At 40.8% G+C, this 18,959-nt stretch overlaps 1 protein-coding gene across 10 annotated transcripts in view; it reads right to left on the reverse strand.

Annotated features, from left to right (window-relative positions):
• Nucleotides 1-18,959, reverse strand: part of Ehmt1 (euchromatic histone lysine methyltransferase 1) — a 150,841-nt gene that overhangs the window by 48,218 nt on the left and 83,664 nt on the right. For 8 of the 10 annotated variants that reach the window (XM_075985337.1, XM_075985336.1, XM_075985335.1 and 5 more), the window contains exons 7-10: nucleotides 18,090-18,167; nucleotides 16,461-16,581; nucleotides 12,151-12,288; nucleotides 6,839-6,984 (exon numbers count right to left, since the gene is read on the reverse strand). In XM_075985337.1, the coding sequence (XP_075841452.1) occupies nucleotides 6,839-6,984; nucleotides 12,151-12,288; nucleotides 16,461-16,581; nucleotides 18,090-18,167 (483 nt within the window). The remainder of the gene's footprint in view (nucleotides 1-6,838; nucleotides 6,985-12,150; nucleotides 12,289-16,460; nucleotides 16,582-18,089; nucleotides 18,168-18,959) is intronic. The other 2 variants (XM_075985342.1, XM_075985340.1) reach the window with 1 other exon arrangement.

The following is an 18,959-nucleotide window of genomic DNA, read 5'->3' on the forward strand; positions in this document are numbered from 1 at the left end:
AACCCCACTGGTCAGTCTTACAGACTAGGCAGTAAGGACACACACCTTTGATCCCAGCAGCCACACTAGTTTGCCATAGAAACTGGGTGGTCGTGGTGCAATGCCTCTAATCCCAGCACTACAGAGAAATTTAAGACAAGAGGAGACAGCTCTCAGACACACTCATTCTGAGATTCCAGGAGGCAGGATCGCCATTTTAGACTGAGGTATAGGTAAGAGCCAATAGCTGGCTGTTTTGCTTTTCTGACCTTCAGGTTGAACCCCAATTTCTGTCTCTGGATTTTTATTAATCATGCTACACTAAGGTATAAAACTCAGCATAGGGAAAGCTAGGGCACGTATATCTTGAACCAGCTACCCTGACACCACCCCCAACACCAAGTGATTCTCTACGAATCTTGGTTAAGACGGGTGGACACAAGTCCTTTATCAATGCTGATTGGAGAGAAGGCATTAAAAAGAAAGAAAATGTGAGATAGTACAGACATAGACACAAGTCTGTAAGACGTACAAAAAGATGCTAAAAACAATTCATAATTAATTTTGGAATAAGAGGTTACATCCATTTAGTATTTGAACTGTTTTATAAAGAGTATGAATTATTTATATGATCATAAAATGATGAAAGAGATTTTGTTCAGCTGCGGCAATGGGAATGGAAACAGTTGGGGGCTAGTTAGGAAGATGCTGCTCAAATAGCACAAAACAAGGCAGATGATCTTTCAGAAAGAGAACTTCAAAGGAATAGAAATCCAACTTTTTCTTAGAGTTGAGAAAAAGAGAAACAGTTAATGAGCACAACTACATCCGTGATGAGGAAGAGAACAGGAAGAGCCAAAGCAAAAGAAAGGAGTGAGTGAACAGGCAATGACGAAACAAAAATGACCCAAGCCATCCGCCTGGAAGCAAGGAGAAGTACAGAAGCAGAAGAAAGCTACAGTCCACTTCACAAGGGAAACCAGTTTGTGACAAGACAAGGCAGAGACCCAATCTCATCCTCCTGCATGCCTGTTGCTATTATTACCAAAAACAAAAAAAGTCCTATTAGCTTCAGAGTGCCTGCTATTTTCTGAAACATTCTATTAAGGAAAGCTCTAATAGAGACTGAAATAAATTTTTAAATGGAGACTGGAGTAGCCGGGTGTGATGGCCCTCACCTTGAATTCCAGCATTTGGGAGGCAAAGGCAGGCAGATCTCCGAGTTCAAAGCCAGCCTGGTCTACAAAGTAAGTCCCAAAGCAGCCAGAGCTGTTACACAGAGAACGCCTGTCTCAAAACACGAAACAAAACGGAGACTGAAGTACAATAAAACCCCCCAATAAGCCCATATTTACTTTTTAAAATCCCTAACATTCTCACCTAAGCAATCCACATTAACCTTTCAAGAAGAGTATTTATAGGTGAAATCACAAGGTTTTATTCATTAAAAACTCAAGGTATATCGCTCATGAATATTCACACAATCTCAAGAAAATCCACATACCCAACAAGAATAATAATAATTCCCCAAAACCCACACTTTAAGGAGGGTGAGAGAATGAAGGAGAAGGGGGTATCATGTGTGCCTGTAGAGGACTAGAGAACAACTTTGCTGGGCTAGTTTTCTCCTTCCAGCGTTATTTTTTTTTAAACAATTTACTTTTATTTTATGTGCATTGGTGTTTTGCCTGCATGTATGTCTGTATAAGGGATCCCCTGGAACTGGAGTTACAGACAGTTATGAGCTGTCATGTGGGTGCTGGGAATTAAACCTGGGTCCTTTAGAAGAGCAGTCAGTACTTTTAACTACTGAGCCATCTCTCCAGTCCCCTCCTTCCAACTTCTTAATGGATTCCAGGATTTACACTCAAGTCATTAGGCTTGGGCAACAAGTGCCTTTACCTACTGAGCCATCACACTGGCCCTCAATTTTTCTTAATATAGCAGTAAACCAATCAAATCAATATAAAAAGTATATTTTACTTCCAAAAAATTTCAAAACAGAGTTTTAATGAGTGGCATTGTTCCTTATTGCTAGAAAACTCTTTAATATCTCACTTAATACAAAGTCGTAGAGGCTCACAGCTATTTCCGTGGTCAAGATCTGGTACTTTTGGATTGTTATTTTCTAATATTACATCAAACGACAGGTGTGCACCACCATAAGCAGTTCAGCACACGGCATTTTCCGTTCAGTTGTACTTTTTTTTAAGCTCAAGAACAATTTTATTAGCTTAAAAGAAAAAAAAAAACCCTTCCAGGTAAGCAAGTTATAAATCTCAGAAACTGTCCACCTGGAAGAAAAAGGAAAAACAAAGCTATGGCATTTAAGTTGGCATGGAGGTGAAACACACGGCAGACAAGCAGCTACGTGAGGGAAGAGGCTTTAGTAAGGAAGACCAACATATCAGAAAAAGCCTATTTCACTTCTAGCCAGCATCTGAAAGAGACAGAAAATAGAAAGAAATTAAGTTATGCCTTTCTGATTCAGGCCTCAGAAAGGCAGGCCCAGTAAACCACTGGTATAATACAGCATCCTTGACCTGTTGGGAGCTTAAAAGTCCTTACACCCTCAGATGTCCAGGAAAAGCAGGAATATTAAGCATCCAGAATTTTCTTTCACAGGGAAGGACATATAACTTGTTTTTTCCAGAAGGTTAAGAATTAGAGGTGACTGATGGCCTGGTTATCCACATTATCTGTTGAGCCAAGCCAAAGTAAGCTCCTACAACCAGGACAGGAGGTTGGCTAGTAATCTAAATGACCCTTATATTATATTGAAAAGCAAGGGGCCTCCTCCAAGCTCCCACAACCAGGACTGAAGATATCTAATAGGCTAAATGACTCCTACATTATCTGTATAGACAAGGGTTTTGCCAAGCTCCCACAACCAGGACCAGAGGTGGATCATAGCCCAGATGGCCTCTATGCTATCTGTATGACTGAGACCAGGCCAGATCCTTCTTCAGGCCCTTAAGCTAATACAGACAGCCTATCTCTAAAACCGATCTTCTTGGAAGAAATGGCATGTAGGCTGAGTTGAGTTCCAGCGTAATTTTTCTTCCGTGTGCACTGGGGCCTGTATTACATCAGGAAACTTTCCCCAAAATATACTGTGCTTAAATATGCTGGCAATAAGCCACCAAGCATCAGACTCTAAAAGCTTGATATAGTATGATGAAGTTACACTGAACCAAGTTTTCATTCTCACCTCTTTCTCTGCCTGTCCTGACCCCACTATCAAACTTTCAGCACTGCTACACTGGTACCCAGCTGTGTGCTTGCACTCTGCATGGCTCTGTCACCTATACATAACTCTAACACTGAAATAAAAACTAGACCTCAGATCAGTGGTTTTGGTCTTCCAAATGCTTACTGTGTGAAAGCTTAAGAAAGAGAATTCACAAAACTTCAGCATCTTTTGACAGGAACCAAGTGTAAGGTTATTTGACTTTAATAATAATATAAAAAATTAACTCCACCAAATATTAAAATATAAAAGTTCATAACAATATTGTATAAGAAAAACTTCAGAAGCTGAGGGAGAACCAATTGGTATCTTAATTCTGCTAGACACAGAGTAAAACCCTCATTATCTGTGCTACTTTGCCCGCTAAGAGGCAGACAACTATGTAACAAAGTGGATGAGATTATTTCAGCCAATAAATGCACAATCCATGGAAGAATTATAGCAACATTTTAAAACCTCCAATGCATGATGAAGGTAAACTAACATCAGTGAAAAGTATCTATCTTGTGCTCAATTTGGTACAGCATTCCCACAGCCTTGCAAAGAAACTAGGCTGAGTCAGGCAGTGGTTGGGCACGCCTTTAATCCCGGCACTTGGGAGGCAGAGGCAGGTGGATCTCTGTGAGTTTGAGGTCAGCCTGGTCTAGAGAATGAGTTCCTGGACAGCCAAGGCTACACAGAAATCCTGTCTCAAACCCCCTACCAAAAAGAAAAAGAAAAAAAAAAAAGGCTGATCTGACCTTTGCAGTTCTGTCAAGGACTCAAAGAGATCTGCTGAATTGCACCTAAGTATAAGAAACTAGGCAGAATCCATGCACCTTGGAAAGCAGCTATTTCCTGGATTTGGCAGTTCTACCAGAGGTATGTGGGTATAGGAGCCAGGTCTAATTATTATATAACCAAAAAAACCTTATAACGAATATCATACAAAGAGAAACAAAGTTTCTAAGAACACAGAACAAACTACAAAGGAGAAAATGAGAAGCAAATCAACACACAGCACAGAAGTCAAAGCAAAAAGCCCTGTTCTGAGGAGAGGGAGTTGTAGCTATGCATTCTGCCTTTGCAATGTAAACATATTTCAAGAATGCCACACTACTCCAGCAGATAAGAAAGCACTCTTCTCTACCAAAAAATTCTAGCCACTGATGGCAGGGAAAAAAAATAAAAATAGAATATTGAGCCTGAAACAAAGCAATAAGCAAAGTCAGTAATCGATCAGGAGTCAAAACATGTAAGAAAAAGCCTGATGAGGAAGGACAAGAAGTTGCCACAGAAACCCTATCATGCTTGCCTTGTGGTATGTTTTCCATGCCAAGGTTAAATCATACAAGTCTTAAACCTTAGATCTACCCATGTCTTCAAACAATGAACCCTAAGGAGAACGACATAAACAACATAAGCAAGCCATCAACTAAATCAGTGACTAGGATCCATTTACCTGTAGGTCAGTGGCACAAGGAACTATAAGAAAAGTGGCAGAAAAAAACATTCAACTTCTAATACGGGAGCTGGTGAGATGGCTAAGCAGATAAGAGCAATGCCAACACTGACTCCCAAGTGTAGGGATGAGCATTAGTAGCCCAGCACTCAGGAGGAAGAGGCAGGTGGATCTCTGAGTTGAAGGCCACCCTGGTCTGAAAAACAAGTTCCAAAACAGTCAGAGAAATCCTGTGAAAGAAAGAAAGAAAGAAAGAAAGAAAGAAAGAAAGAAAGAAAGAAAGAAAGAAAGAAAGAAAGAAAGAAAGAAAGAAAGAAAGAAAGAAAGAAAGAAAGAGAAAAAAAAAAGAGCAATGACTACTCTCCCAGAAGACCAAGGTTCAAATTTCAGCACCAACATTTTGCAACCATCTGTAAATCCAGTTCCAGGAGATCTGACATAGGCTTCTGCTGTCTGTGAGAAGTAAGAATCTACATGTGGTGGTACACACGCAAAAATACCCAAACACATAAAATAAATAAATAAAACTTTTAAAAATCTTTGATTACAAACATACCAAAAAACTCTGGAAACAACATGTGAATTCTGCTTAGTCCAATAAGAAAAGAAACATGTAAAAAAAAAAAAACAGAAATCCTGGGACATACATATATGGACCTTAAACTTTGAGAAGATAAAACTGAAATCAAGGCAAAATTTCACTAGAACTTCCCTAATACCCATGTCAAGAGAATGAGAGAACCAGTAGTTTTCAAACTGTAGTTCTTGGACCATAGCATAGTAAAAATTAAAGCTTTTTAGAAAAGCAAGACTCACAACACAGGCCAATTCCACTGAAGTAAAAGTTCTGGCTGTATCACTAGGTACTAGGAGCAAGAATAGCTGGACAAGTCTTCAGTAGCAGCAGCCCACAAACACCTGGCCCAGCACCACACTAGACCCTACCATTAATTGCCTAAATCTAGTTCTGTGGGCAGGGTGGACTGCTAGAATCACCTCCATTTCTCCTTTTCCTGGGCCTGGACAGATGCCCTAGCCTTTCTGCCTTCACCTATGAAGCATAAAGAAACTGCAGGGGCAAGTGTGAAATCTCATGGCCATATCCTGCACACTAGACATATGCTACTGTTGCTGTCAAAGACTTCAATCCTAAAGCTAACAGTTAAAACTCAATTGTTAATTAGTGAGAAAGGCTCTAAAGATCAAATGGTAAAAAAAACCTTACTAGAATGCAATAGGGAAAAGATAGAAGAAGCAAAGCACCAGCTACTGGCCAGGCCTTCTCCCAGAGCACAGGCGGTCAGATGCAGTCAGAGTATTCCAAGGGTCTTGTCACAGCAAAAAGTACCTCTAGTAATGCAACATCAACAAGCTTGCTGCTTGCTGTCCCCGTCCCTACCCCTGCTTTGTTCACCAGCAGCCAAGTGGCATGATGAGCTGAAGAAAAATAAAACTTGCCAAAAATTGAAAAATTCTTAGAAAAAGCATTGTCTCTGAACATTGCCTCCTTGCTTTTTGCCAATCCAGAAGGAATGAGGGTGAGGGATCATCAATCCTCCCATGTCTAAGTGAGACATGGTAAGAAGTAATCAGAACTCATCAGAGGTGATGGGCATGCTAGGCTGAACCTGTCCCAGGCACGGACACACTGGAGAAACCCTCACTTTATTCACTTCTCAGTAAATACAGCAAGGTGGTAAAAACCTGTTTTATGTTTCATGACAATGCAATATTCCACTTTCACCCAACCACAGTTTGAAAGCTATCACCCTTTAAAAAAAAAAATTTTAAAGGGGTGGGGTATATAAGAATGAATATGTCCACAGAAATTGGAAGAGGGAAGGGGATCCCCTGAGGCTGGAGTTACAGGAGGTTGTGAGTCACTCGATGTGGATGCTGGGAACTGGACTTGGGTCCTCTGCAGGAACAGCATGGTCTATTTACTACTGGGCCATCTCTAGCCACAACGTTCTTGTTTTGTTTTGGTTTTTAAAAAAAGCAAGCCTATCAGCTCTGGTTATCTTATTATTATCTGCTCCATCACTCTGGCAAGCTTGTGTGGGTTCCCTGGTAATCTGACAGTGCTTTCTAGGGTTTAACAGGAAACGCTGTGATTCTGAAGCATGACAGTTCTTGTTGCCATTTTAAGGAAAAATGAACGTGCTTACTTCATGATCCACGCTCTCAGTGGCCATGCACTGGTTGTTGGCCAGGGTGCTGATCTCGCGGCTCTTGGGGGTTTCCATGCGGCAGCTGCAAAGAGGCACTTCCTGGAGGCCATCCGTCTCCAGCACATCCGGACCACTGGCCAGCCCTAAGTCACACAGACACATCAGCTCAAGCAACCCTGACCTACAAAGGGTCGTCCAGAGAACAATCAATTACAGTCCTTACAAAGATCATTTATGAACTGAAATTACACATCAGTACTGCTCAGGGGAAAGGGTTCACATACTATTTTGTAATATCCTACATGTAAAGTAAGGAGGCAGATTGTATTTTACCCACAACCTACCAAATCCCCCAAGACTACTTATTAATTTATATTTATAGGGTCTATGTCACAGGCCAGGCTGCATGTTCATCAGGAATTCCTAAATCTGGTTTCCAAGCAAGAAAAGCATTCACTACATATTGAGATACTATTTTTCTTATTTGGTTCTAATTTATATCCATAAAAAGAAATTCCATTTAAAAGGTTTTACTGATGGTTTGTTACCTAGAATATTATTCACCAACAAAGGAATCCATGTATTAGGCAGAAGGAAAACCAAGAAAATGGGGTCCATCAGATGGCTTCGGAGAGTTAAAAGTGCATGTTGCCAGGTCTACACACCCAAATTCAATACCCAGGACCCACATGGCAGAAGAACCAAAAGTTAACAGTTGTCCTTCAACTCCATACATGCCTACACACATGACATGACAGACAGATACACACACAAACAGAGAACCAAACACCAAAGTAAAAACAAAAGCCATGAGGCCCAGGCAAAGCCTCTGCACTGCAAAGCTGAGCCCATTCACTCTCAGAGAACATGCAAAAAGGATTCTGGGATCTGACTAGTAACTTCAAAGACTGCTTCTTCCAAAGACACTGGAGCAGACCATGTCCTCTTTCTTGTGAAACAACAGAGATAAAGGTGAACTGAGTTTGAAGAGTATTGCAACTCTGAAAATAATTAAGTAATATTCACACCTAAAAACAGACAAGGTAGTGCAGGCTTTTAATCCCAGAACTTGGGGGACAAAGACAGAAAGAGCTCTGAGTTCTAGACCAGCCTGAACTATATATCAAGTTCCAAGCCAGCCATGCTACACAGTAAGATCCTGTGTCAAATATTAATTAATTAAAATAAAGACTCTCATTGAGACCAAACCCAAAGAAACCTGAGGACCCTAAGCCAGTAAAGACCTTACTCATCTCACGAAAACTAATTTTCAGCTATTTCTTCTGAATGTCTGGATTACAGAAAAATCAAACGGTTAAGTTCAGCAACTCAAAACCAGCCAAGTTATTTATCAAGGAACTTACCAACAGAAAAGAACAAATAATTATAACCAAGTAATTATATTTCGGGCCAACTTCCAGTTCGCTCAACACAAGCCTTCCCTGAAATCCCTCAACAAGCCCTGAACTGCTTCTGGTTTGGAGCTGCCTGATCTACAAATTCTTCAAACTCTCCATATACACACAGTTGCTTCACTTGGTCTCTAGCAATACTACGCTGAACCCAGGGGTCCAACTTCACCCCTGGCCTCTGGAAAACAAGAAGTGGGTCCTAACTAATCTACTCCCCACAGAGAACTAATAAATGAGGGAAATGTAGGTGAGTTGGCAGTGTTTACTTCATGCACCAAGACCTGGGCTGGATCCTCAGCACTGAATATACTAGGTGTGATGGTCTATGATCATAGCACTCAGGTGTAAACGAAGATATTGGTTTCCTGGCCACATGGAATTGAATAATCACATGGAAACTATATTAATTACAACACCGTTTGGCCAATGGTTCAAGCATACTCCTAGCTAGCTCTAAAAACCTTTTTTTTTTTTCTTTTTTTTTTGGTTTTTCAAGACAGGGTTTCTCTGTAGCTTTGGAGCATGTCCTGGAACTAGCCCTTGTAAACCAAGCTGGCCTTAAACTCACAGAGGTCCACCTTCTGCCTCCCAAGTGCTGCGAATTAAATGTGTGCACCACCACCGCCTGGCTAGCTCTTAAATCTTAAATCAACCCATTTCTATTAATCTATGTATCACCATAAGGCTATGGCCTACCACTAAGGTTCCAGCATCTTTTTCCTTGGGCTGCTAAATAAGAGTGTGCCTGACTCCACCTTCTTTCCTTCTCTATCTGCTTGGGATTTCCCACCTTGCTATATTCTGCCCTACCATAAGCCAAAGTACCTCCTTTATTAACCAATGGCAATAAAACATATTCATAGCATACTGAGTGGAATCCCACATCACTCAGGTGATAGGGGTAGAAAGATCAGAAGTTCAAGGCCAACCTGACAACATAATGAAGTTAAGGCCAAGCTAGGCTGAGACCTTGTCTCAAACACAGTTTAAGAAACAAAATAAACAAGGGATAATTTAGCCATAAACCTCTGTGGGAAAAAGAGCTAGTGACATGTGTCTGATTTCCCTGTAGTAACTACACCTCATAAGATCAGAAAGTCTACAGCAAGACTCAAGCCAGAATCACTGAAAGTATGAAATAGGCCTTTGAGGAGTTCCCATTCAGCAACCTGATTCATAAATAGGGGAACAGACAGAAATACAGAAAGTGGTCAGGAACTGTCCTGTCACACCAACCATGTGTGGCTCAGGTGAAATAAAAGAGTGCACATTCCTGGACAGCACTGTCAGAACACGTACATCTACGTAGATGAGGGTGTGCTCCAATCTCTAAAAGTGAAAAACTGCAGAGATATCAAAAGAAATGGCTGACATAACTTTCTGCACACTGTCAGAACACGTACATCTACGTAGATGAGGGTGTACTCCAATCTCTAAAAGTGAAAAACTACAGAGATATCAAAAGAAATGGCTGACATAACTTTCTGCACACTGTCACAACATGGTTCAAGAATGGAGTTGTTCCAGGCGGTGGTGGCGCACGCCTTTAATCCCAGCAGTCAAGAGGCAGAGACAGATCTCTGTGAGTTTGAGGCCAGTCTAGTCTACAGAGTGAGTTTCAGAACAGCCAGGGCTACTCAGTGAAAAGCTGTCTTGGGGAAAAAAGGGGGAGTAGTGTGAGTGCTTATGAGAAAACCGCCAAGAAACCAACCAACACAAGAGTCTTTTCAGTGATTCCAGTTTCTTCAAAGACACAGAATTTGTTCTTAGAATGTACTTTACTGTCCCTTCCCAGGTATAGTAGGTAGGAGTGAGTTTACTTCAGACTATTCATTACAACTGGTTATTTTGTTTAGATGCCTCTGTGGAACATGCAACTTACTTGTTACAAGTGGCTTGTCCACCACCTATGGCTTGCCCTTGTGATTGTATTCTTTATTCATCATGTGACTCCTCTTAACCATCAGAGTATAAACTGTCAGATGCTCAGACTAAAGTTGGCTATTGCATGAGACCTTAGTCTGCCTTATTTATGGGCTTCATCTCCCCACATGCCACCACCTCTGGAGTGATAAACAAACACAATCTCTCTTCTGACCTTGGGCTCTCCTGATCCGCTTGTCTTCACTCAAGCTCAAATCCTTAGCCTACTACCTTCACACACCTCCAAGCAATTACAGTGAGAAAAGACAATGGAAGCACAAACATTCATTTAGGTCCTCAGCTCAAGTCTAGACTCTCTTGTACCAAGACTGGATTGAGCATCTGAACCAAGTGACCAGCTTCGGCAAACTCTAAGATCTTCACTCATACTTCCAGCACTCCTACTACCTACCTTCAGGTATCTCAATTTCATACTTTAAAAATGAAGACAAGTAGGCAATGTTGTTTTTCTTCAAGGAACTGATTCTCTAAGTCAAAAGTATGTTTGTTGTATACAAACCAATCCCTGATTGATGAATCAGAGGTGATCAATCACAGGAAGGTCAATATACAAAATGCCATAGAACCTAAGGAACAGCACTACAAACTGCCCCTTCTCCTTCCTCTGTAACCTTGATACCACCCTTCTAGATGTGCTTCCATTCTTAAGACTTTATAATTTCATTTACCACTTTTGGCCTTTATTTGTATGAGAGAGGGATCAGGACATTTTACATAGAAGAGCCCCTAAATGCCATCACAATATCATGTTTATTCAGCAACAACAGGCAGGGCTCTGTTATACAGCACTGGGGTTGATGTGATAAAGTACTATTTTGTGATTACAATTAAATTTCTAACCTCCCAAATCCAAAAGTTTTGAATACTTAAAATACGGTTCTATTTAGCTTAGAAGGGAGTCATATGTTAAGTACAATGAGATTTAAAAAGGTTTGTGAAAAGAAAAACAAAAATCACTTCTTTGGACAAATCCAAGATCCATGAGAGGTAAAAGGTATGGTTTACTAAATTACATAAGTAAATCACAGCTTCTTAAGAATTTAAAATCTTAAAAAGCTGGGTATTTGTTCTTTAAAAGCAATTCATTAAATCCCTAGAGTAAAATATAATTCTATAATTTCAAAACATGAACAGAGTGTAAACAGCTCTGGAGTCTTACATTTCCCCTTAACATTATATTTCATAAAGATTTTTAAAATATAATTAGAGTTTTCACTGTTAGGTTTTTGAGTGATTTAAAGAAAGGGGAGCAGAAAGTGAGGGCAAGTCACAACAATTCATGCACAATGGCAGATACGACTGCACCTGTGACTGGAGGCTGTACTCCACTGCAAACCCAGCCGAGCAAGAGACCAGAAGACAAGCTACAACCAACCGGAGATGAAACCAGAGACCATTTAAAGGCACACTGCATCACATTCAGAGGAGGGTGGCATCTTTTTCATCAAGGGTTCCACACATATCAGACTCACAACTGCAAAACTACTAGCACCATAAAGTAGGCATCAGGCAATGGCTACTTGGCCTTAGGGGGCTCTCACTCACACTTTCTGTCTTTCTCCAGAGCCAATAGTGATCTGGCAAATGCATTCGCATCACGTCACCTTTAAAGAATGCACTTTATCAGCTGGGTGGCGCACACCTTTAATCCCAGCACTAGGGAGGCAGAAGTAGGCGAATCTCTGTGAGTCTGAGGCCAGCCTGGTCTACAAGAGCTAGTTCCAGGACAGGCAAAGAAACCTTGCCTAAAACCTTGCCTAAAAAAAAAAATAAATAAGAGAGAGAGAGAGAGAGAGAGAGAGAGAGAGAGAGAGAGAGAGAGAGAGAGAGAGAGAGAGAGAACGAACCAATGCACTTTATCAAACTGTCTATTATTATCCACCAGGGGGCATCAGGGTAACACAACCAGACCAGTAAGCAAGCAAGATGGTGTAGTCATACTCCAACACCAACCTTCATTTTCTGTCTGGGAAGACAGAATTCCTCTGACACGGAGATCCAGGGAATCCAGAGAAACTTCCATATACCCAGCGCTGTCTCCCAAAGCTGCCTGCTCCGTGCTTCCTGGGGATGACTTACAAGTCTCGGAACCTATACACAGAATGCACACATCATGAAAACTGCCCAAAAGCGAAGACCGAAGAGAGGGCTCCATAGGTATCAGTGCTGGTATCTAAGGCCAACAATCTGAGTTCAATCCATAGAACCCACACGGTGAAGAGAACCAACTCCTATAAGCTGTCCTCTGACATACATAACATGCACACACAATAAAAATGCTTCTGTTTTAAAAACCCAAAATTAAAACACAACAACAAACACTCAAACAAGAGGCCAGTTTCCAAGAAAGGCACTAATTCTGATGAACACCTGGGCCACTTCAGTTTCAACTATCATTTTATTTCTTGTACATTATTTTATTAGGTCCCATGAATACCCAGTTTCACAAGAAAAGGGCTGATCAAGAAAAAACGAGAAAGTCAGGAATTATGGTTCATGTTTCTAATCGTAGCACTTTGGAGAACATGGCCACCGTTGGGTACACAATGAATTTCAGGCTATTCTGAACTGAGATTCCCACCCATCCACTCAGGGGGGGAAAAAAATCCATAAACATATTACTACGTTCTTTTTTTAAGATAAAAAAAATAGATTTGTTTAGTGATTTTATGTTTATCAGTGTTTTGCCTTCATGTATATATGTGCCCCACATGAAGATCTGGTACCCTCTGAGGTCAAAAGAGTGTTGAGTCCCCTGGAACTGGAGTTTCGGACAGTTATGAGCCCATATGTAAATACTGGGACTTAAATTCTGGGCCTTTGGAAGAGCATCCAATGTTTTTAATTGCATAATGATCTTTCCAACTCTAATTAGTGCAATCTTATATCCAGATCTGCTAAGTAAAAACTGATAATAATCAAGAAAATAATAAAAATATAATAAAGGAACTAGATCTGGCAGCTCATGTCACTACTCCCAGCATTGGGGAGGCAGTGGCAGTTGGACCTCTGAGGGACACACAGACCTGTCTCAAAAGAAAGAAAAGTGATGAACTTCTTTAAATTGTTTTAGAGTTTAAAATAAAATGGAAAAATCTAAGAGTCTGAAAGACCCACTAACATGATAAAACAATTTAACGATGTAGAAACCTGTGCCTGTGATGATACCAGCCTTCCTGCTGTTTTAGCCCACAGCTGAAGATGCCCTGTGACTCAGCCAACATCCAACCCATCAAACATGGTAGTCTATGAAGTACACCACTCACTTAAGGGCAATAAAATCTAAACATGTATAAAGATGGAAGGATCCAAAGAGGACTAATTCCAAAACTAGTTTTATAGATCATCTAGTAGGGACAAAAATTTATGTAGGTCCTAATCTTTGAGCACAACGGAGGGTAGCAGCAATAGGCCAGCCTGTCCATACTTCCCAAGATAGCCTGAGAGACCTGAAAATATTGAGTATTTCCAACTACAAATACATTTCAAGAAGAATCCTAAAAAGTGTGTATACATTACATAATACTTAACAGTGGCAAAGGGCGAGTGACTATGTATCAAAATGAATCTTCTAAATATTAGTATGCAATATTATGTAGATGACGAGAAATAAATGAATCATTAATACAGGGGTATGATCAAACATATTTTAATTAAAACTGTATTCTGTGCCTAGATCTTAGACAACAAATTTCAAACATAAATAGATTTTGCAAATTTTAAACATTTTATATAAAACAATAAAATTCACATTATTCAGTAAATATTTAAGTATGCATTTTACACTTCGAAGCCAAAATGGCAAAAACGGACTCTCTACCCTCAAAGTTTCTTTTAGTATTGGATCCACAAATACTTGTGAAAGTCCACAGTTGAAACCGCATGGATTTTCTGTTCTCAAAGGGCAACCTGCGGTGAAATAAATGGCAATGTTCAAGAATGAATGGGCAGAGCAGGTGCTCAGGAAGGACACACACAAGCCCTATATCAAAATCTCTGTAGTCCTTCCCATGTCACGTGGCTGTCTCATAGACACTAGCCCACAAACCTCCTTTTCTGTCAGAAGCTAGACTGACAACTGAACAAAACTGGCTGTGTAGCATAAAGATAATAAGCAAATAAGTAACTGAGCAGATTAGAAAACTCTAAAAAGGCACCTACACACCACTGTTAATAAAAACCTCAAGGCAATAAGTAGCACTAAGAGATGGCTCGGTGGTTAAGAATACTTGCAACCTTTGAAGAAGGCCTGAGTTCTGTTCCCAGAACCCAAATAGTGGCCCACAAGCATCTGTGACTCCAGTTCCTGGGAATCTGACATTCTCTTCTGACTTCTTGGGTCACCAAGCATTTACATAAGAGCATACACATGTAGAGACACTCATACACATGAATAATAAGAACATCTTGAAAAAGGAAAAAGTAGCCGTAGTTTATTGATCCATTGTAACAGATCAACTGCACAGGTACAAACGGGAGCCGCCTCTTCCTCACATATTCAAATGCTGCCTCGTTACATTAAGGATCTACGTGAAAGCTGAAAATTTTCAGAAGAAAATGTGGAATAAACTCTGGTAGCCTGGTTTATTCAAAGATTTCTGTTTGTTTGGTTAGTTGGTTTTTGGTTTGTTTGTTTGTTTTTGAAGACAGGGTTTCTCCGTAGCTTTGAAGCCTGTCCTGGAACCAGGCGGGTCTTGAACTCACAAAGTCCACCTGTCTCTACCTCTCAAGTGTTGAGATTAAAGGTGTTGCCACCACCATTTGACTTGTTTGTTTGGTTTTGGTTTTCAAGACAGGATTACTCTGTGTAGCTTTGGCTGTCCTAGAACTCACAGAGTCTGCCTTTGCCTCCCAAGTACAAGGATTAAAGGTGTACGCCACAGCGCCTGGCTTACTCACAAATTTCTTAGAACAAAAAAAGAACCATTAAAAAAAATTCATAAATTTGACTTCAATGAAAACTTTCACTAGCTCTTCCTACCTAAATATACTGTTAGGAAAATGAAAAAGCAAGCCACAGGCTAGGAACAAAACATGCAAAATTTCATCTGATTGAAATTCTCAGTGAGAAGATAAATGACCTAAATATAAAAGTGAATGAAAAACACAAATACACACTTGACAAAAGAAAATACACACAAGCTAAGAAAGCTCCATCTCATTACTGACCTGGTAAAAACAAACTGAAGCTACTAAGGAACACTACGGCACACCCTCTGGAGCCACGAAGTTATACAGACTCCAACAAGCAAAGGTAAGAACAGAGAGGACTTAAGCCCCAAGTACTGTGCTGGTGATGTACAAGGGGACCCAAGCTAAACAACGGTTTGGTAGTTTTCCAAAGACTGAGCACACCGAATGCAACTGTGTTAGGCCAGCCAGAAAGATGTGAAACACCTGTGCTTCATTCAGACATTCCTAACAGCTTCCTTTCTGAGAGCCTAACCCAGCAGAGACCAGCGTCCACCAGCAAGAAAATGACTAATAAGTAACAGCACCCCACACAGTTGGTACACTGCTCAGAAGGCAAAAACAAATTGCTGTGGACAGGTCCAAGAGGAGGGTGCTCAAAAGAATTATCTCAAAAGTGACAGAGCAGGGGGAAAAGGACTGTATATTGAGCAACTCCATTCACAGGATTCTACAAAGTACTAGAATATCAACAAAACAGAAAGGCAAGGGCTTCCTGGGAATGCGGAGGTGGTCACAGGCTAAGGGAAGGCTACCTAGCAGCAGGGTTAGGGACACATAGAGGGTGAAAACAATAATGAACTGCTCCTGGTGAGAGTTCTATAATTTGTATACATTCCACTCTTTGCCAAGCACAACTCAACAAAGCTATACAATGAACCTGAGCACACTAACCCTTTGTCCCTCTGATCTGAAGGACATGTTCTTGATCTCACCTTAACAAACTACTATTAAGGACTATGGATGAGTAATAAACCACTCAGGCCACAGAGGCAGCAGGAATCATCAGACTTCCTTCTTCCATATGGTACAGGAAAAGTCCAGGCACTAGTCCCGAGCAGGTGACAAACTATCCATGTCGGCTTAGTGCTCGGTAATGAAGCCAGATCAACGAGGTTTATTAGAAAGAGACTACCTGAGGATTGCTTAAGTTTCTCTAAAGAAGTCATTTCAAACACTTTTTACAGGAGATCCTCTTTCCGAGTGAAATCCTTCAAATAGACCAGCCCAGATGACCTTCCTACTGACACACCACACATAGCTTGCAAAGGCCCCAGCTCCACTGTGCTCACCAAGCATGCTGCTTGGCTTCTTTCTACTTCTCCGCCTCCTTTTCCGAGCAGGCTTGATCCAGGGGCTGTCAGTCTTCCCTCTCCTCTTGAGAAATTTCTTCTTGATACTGGATTCAGAACTCTGGAGGACCAAAGGGCATGCACATCAAAGGCAAAGCAGGGGGAGCTCCTGAGAGCAAAAAGGACTATGAGTTGTTTGCCTCAAAAATCAAATAGTTGCTATATCTTGATTCTTCCTCTAAAAGATTCATTTCACTTTTGGACACGTTTCCAGGTTATATTCTAAAGATACATATGCTGTTCCAAAGCATCTCACTAAGCCCAGTCCTTTTAGAACTAACAAGATAAAACTAAAATACAATTTGTAAGTTTTACATCAGTTTGGCACACTGTAAAAGAATAAACTGGAAATTTCTACTTAGGACTAAGCAAAAAAGCTCAGTAAGTAATCTACTTTTCATTATACATATCCACTCATTTTGATCAAGAAGGAACAAAGCTCAAAGTGCCCTAGAATCCACATAGGCACATGCTACATGGATAACAAGAAAGAAGTATAATCAATTTATAACAATACAGAGGTTTGCACATCTGTTCCCATGTTGCAAGTATAGAAAGGACATCTAACAACCACAAATCACAACAGACCTACAGCACAAATTCTAGTGCCAGGAGATGCTAGAAAAAGGTCACATGAAGACAGCACATGGGTTTCTCAAACCTACTTTCCAAAGACATATATAGACACACTGAGGATACTATACTATACCCAGGAAGAGTCGGGTGGCACAGCATGCCAAGTAATCCCAATTATATGGAAGTATGTCCACCTGCCCAAGCCGTGGGTTGGCTGTGTGGGTCTACGTCAGTCACCCCAGCAAATTTGTTGAGGAACATCTCCAACACACATGCTTATATTATAAAGGTCCCTACAAACAACCCTTCATTCCACCCTATGTTTCATACAGAAAAGCTTTTGGAAAAACTTCAACGAGCACTGCTAAGTTTCATGCTATAGGACCCCAGGAAATAATGTTCCATCACCAACCCAAGGATCCTATATGTGTCTTCCTTGCCTTCACCACAGCAATCTGACACAGGGAACACTTTCTACCTCTTCAATTTTTGGTTCATTACTTTATCTTACACAGATAACTTTTCCCTCAAGCTCACACGCTTCTTATCTCCTCTGCTCAGTATTCACACGTGGGTGGGCTACTTCACAGTTGGGTGGGCTATTCCATTCCACGGATTCACCTATTTCAAACCTACCCAGCTCCTACAAATACGCAGATTCTACGTGACAGGTAAGGGACTCTACCTCAACATAGCTCAGGTCCAACAGCTTCTCAGCAGCCAACACAGCACAATTCACCACTGGTATGAATAACCAGAAATATAGAACCATACCCTTCCCTCAGAACCAAACACAGCCCTAGGAATGTCTAACGTGTTATTGGATCTCAACAACCAGATTATCACACTTGTATCTGTGCCTGAACTACAACACTAAGTGACCTCTTCCCTTCAGACAAGACCCCTGGATACCCTGTGACTTTCAGCATACACAAGAGGTGGTAACAGTGACTTCATCTGAATCATATGAACATAAAATAAATGTCAAATTACCAGGTCAGACTCATCTCCACCATCTTCATCCTCCCCTGTGTCAGGTGACTCCTGCTCTTCCTCCGAATCTCCATCCATCTGATTTTGGCATAGGACAGGGAGAAAACCAAATAAAAAACAAAAACAATTAGATTTTTTAGTAGAATACAAATGAGTGCAAAACAAATGTTTAAAAAAAAAACCTTGCAGATATATGTGGAAGGATCCTCATTGTCTGTCCCATTATAAAGACAAGTTACCTGGCTGGCTTTGGCCAGGGAGTTTCCAGAGAACAAGATACCATGAGTTTCTGTTCCCACTCTCTGTTAAGATACTACATAGCAAACGGACCCACTCTGATGACTCAAAATTCATCAACTGCATGCAAGACATGCCATATATATGTAAAAAGTGGCAAAATGCACACACAAGCACATGGGCACACACATACAGAGATAGAAAGAGAGAAAGAGAGTATATTCTGAAGGGCTATATAAAATAATACACAATCAAACCTACCTCTAATCGCCCAAGAGTAGTCTAGTCCCTAAAGCCGTAAGTGCTATGTTACCTGGCCACTTCCAGCCACGCTGAGCCCATGCCTAAACATGTTTCCATGCTGGACACACTTCAGTGACTCTTTTCTAATTACAGACAAGTTCTGTAATCATTTCTATATCAGAACACCAAAAACAACTTGTTTTTCATACTGTATTCATCATTCCTGTCTATACTGTCAGTACATGAATACAATGTCCACTTGCTGCAGACCCACTCACTGCAAGACAGGGCTGTGGTCTGACTCTGTAGGATGCACTCCAGAATAGTCCACTTCTTTCTGATGTTCCCAGCTCAACAAAACCTATAGGGTTCGCAATCAAGCTGCATTGC

This window comes from Microtus pennsylvanicus, chromosome 9 (assembly GCF_037038515.1).
Source record: "Microtus pennsylvanicus isolate mMicPen1 chromosome 9, mMicPen1.hap1, whole genome shotgun sequence".
NCBI classification, from domain to species: Eukaryota; Metazoa; Chordata; class Mammalia; order Rodentia; family Cricetidae; genus Microtus; species Microtus pennsylvanicus.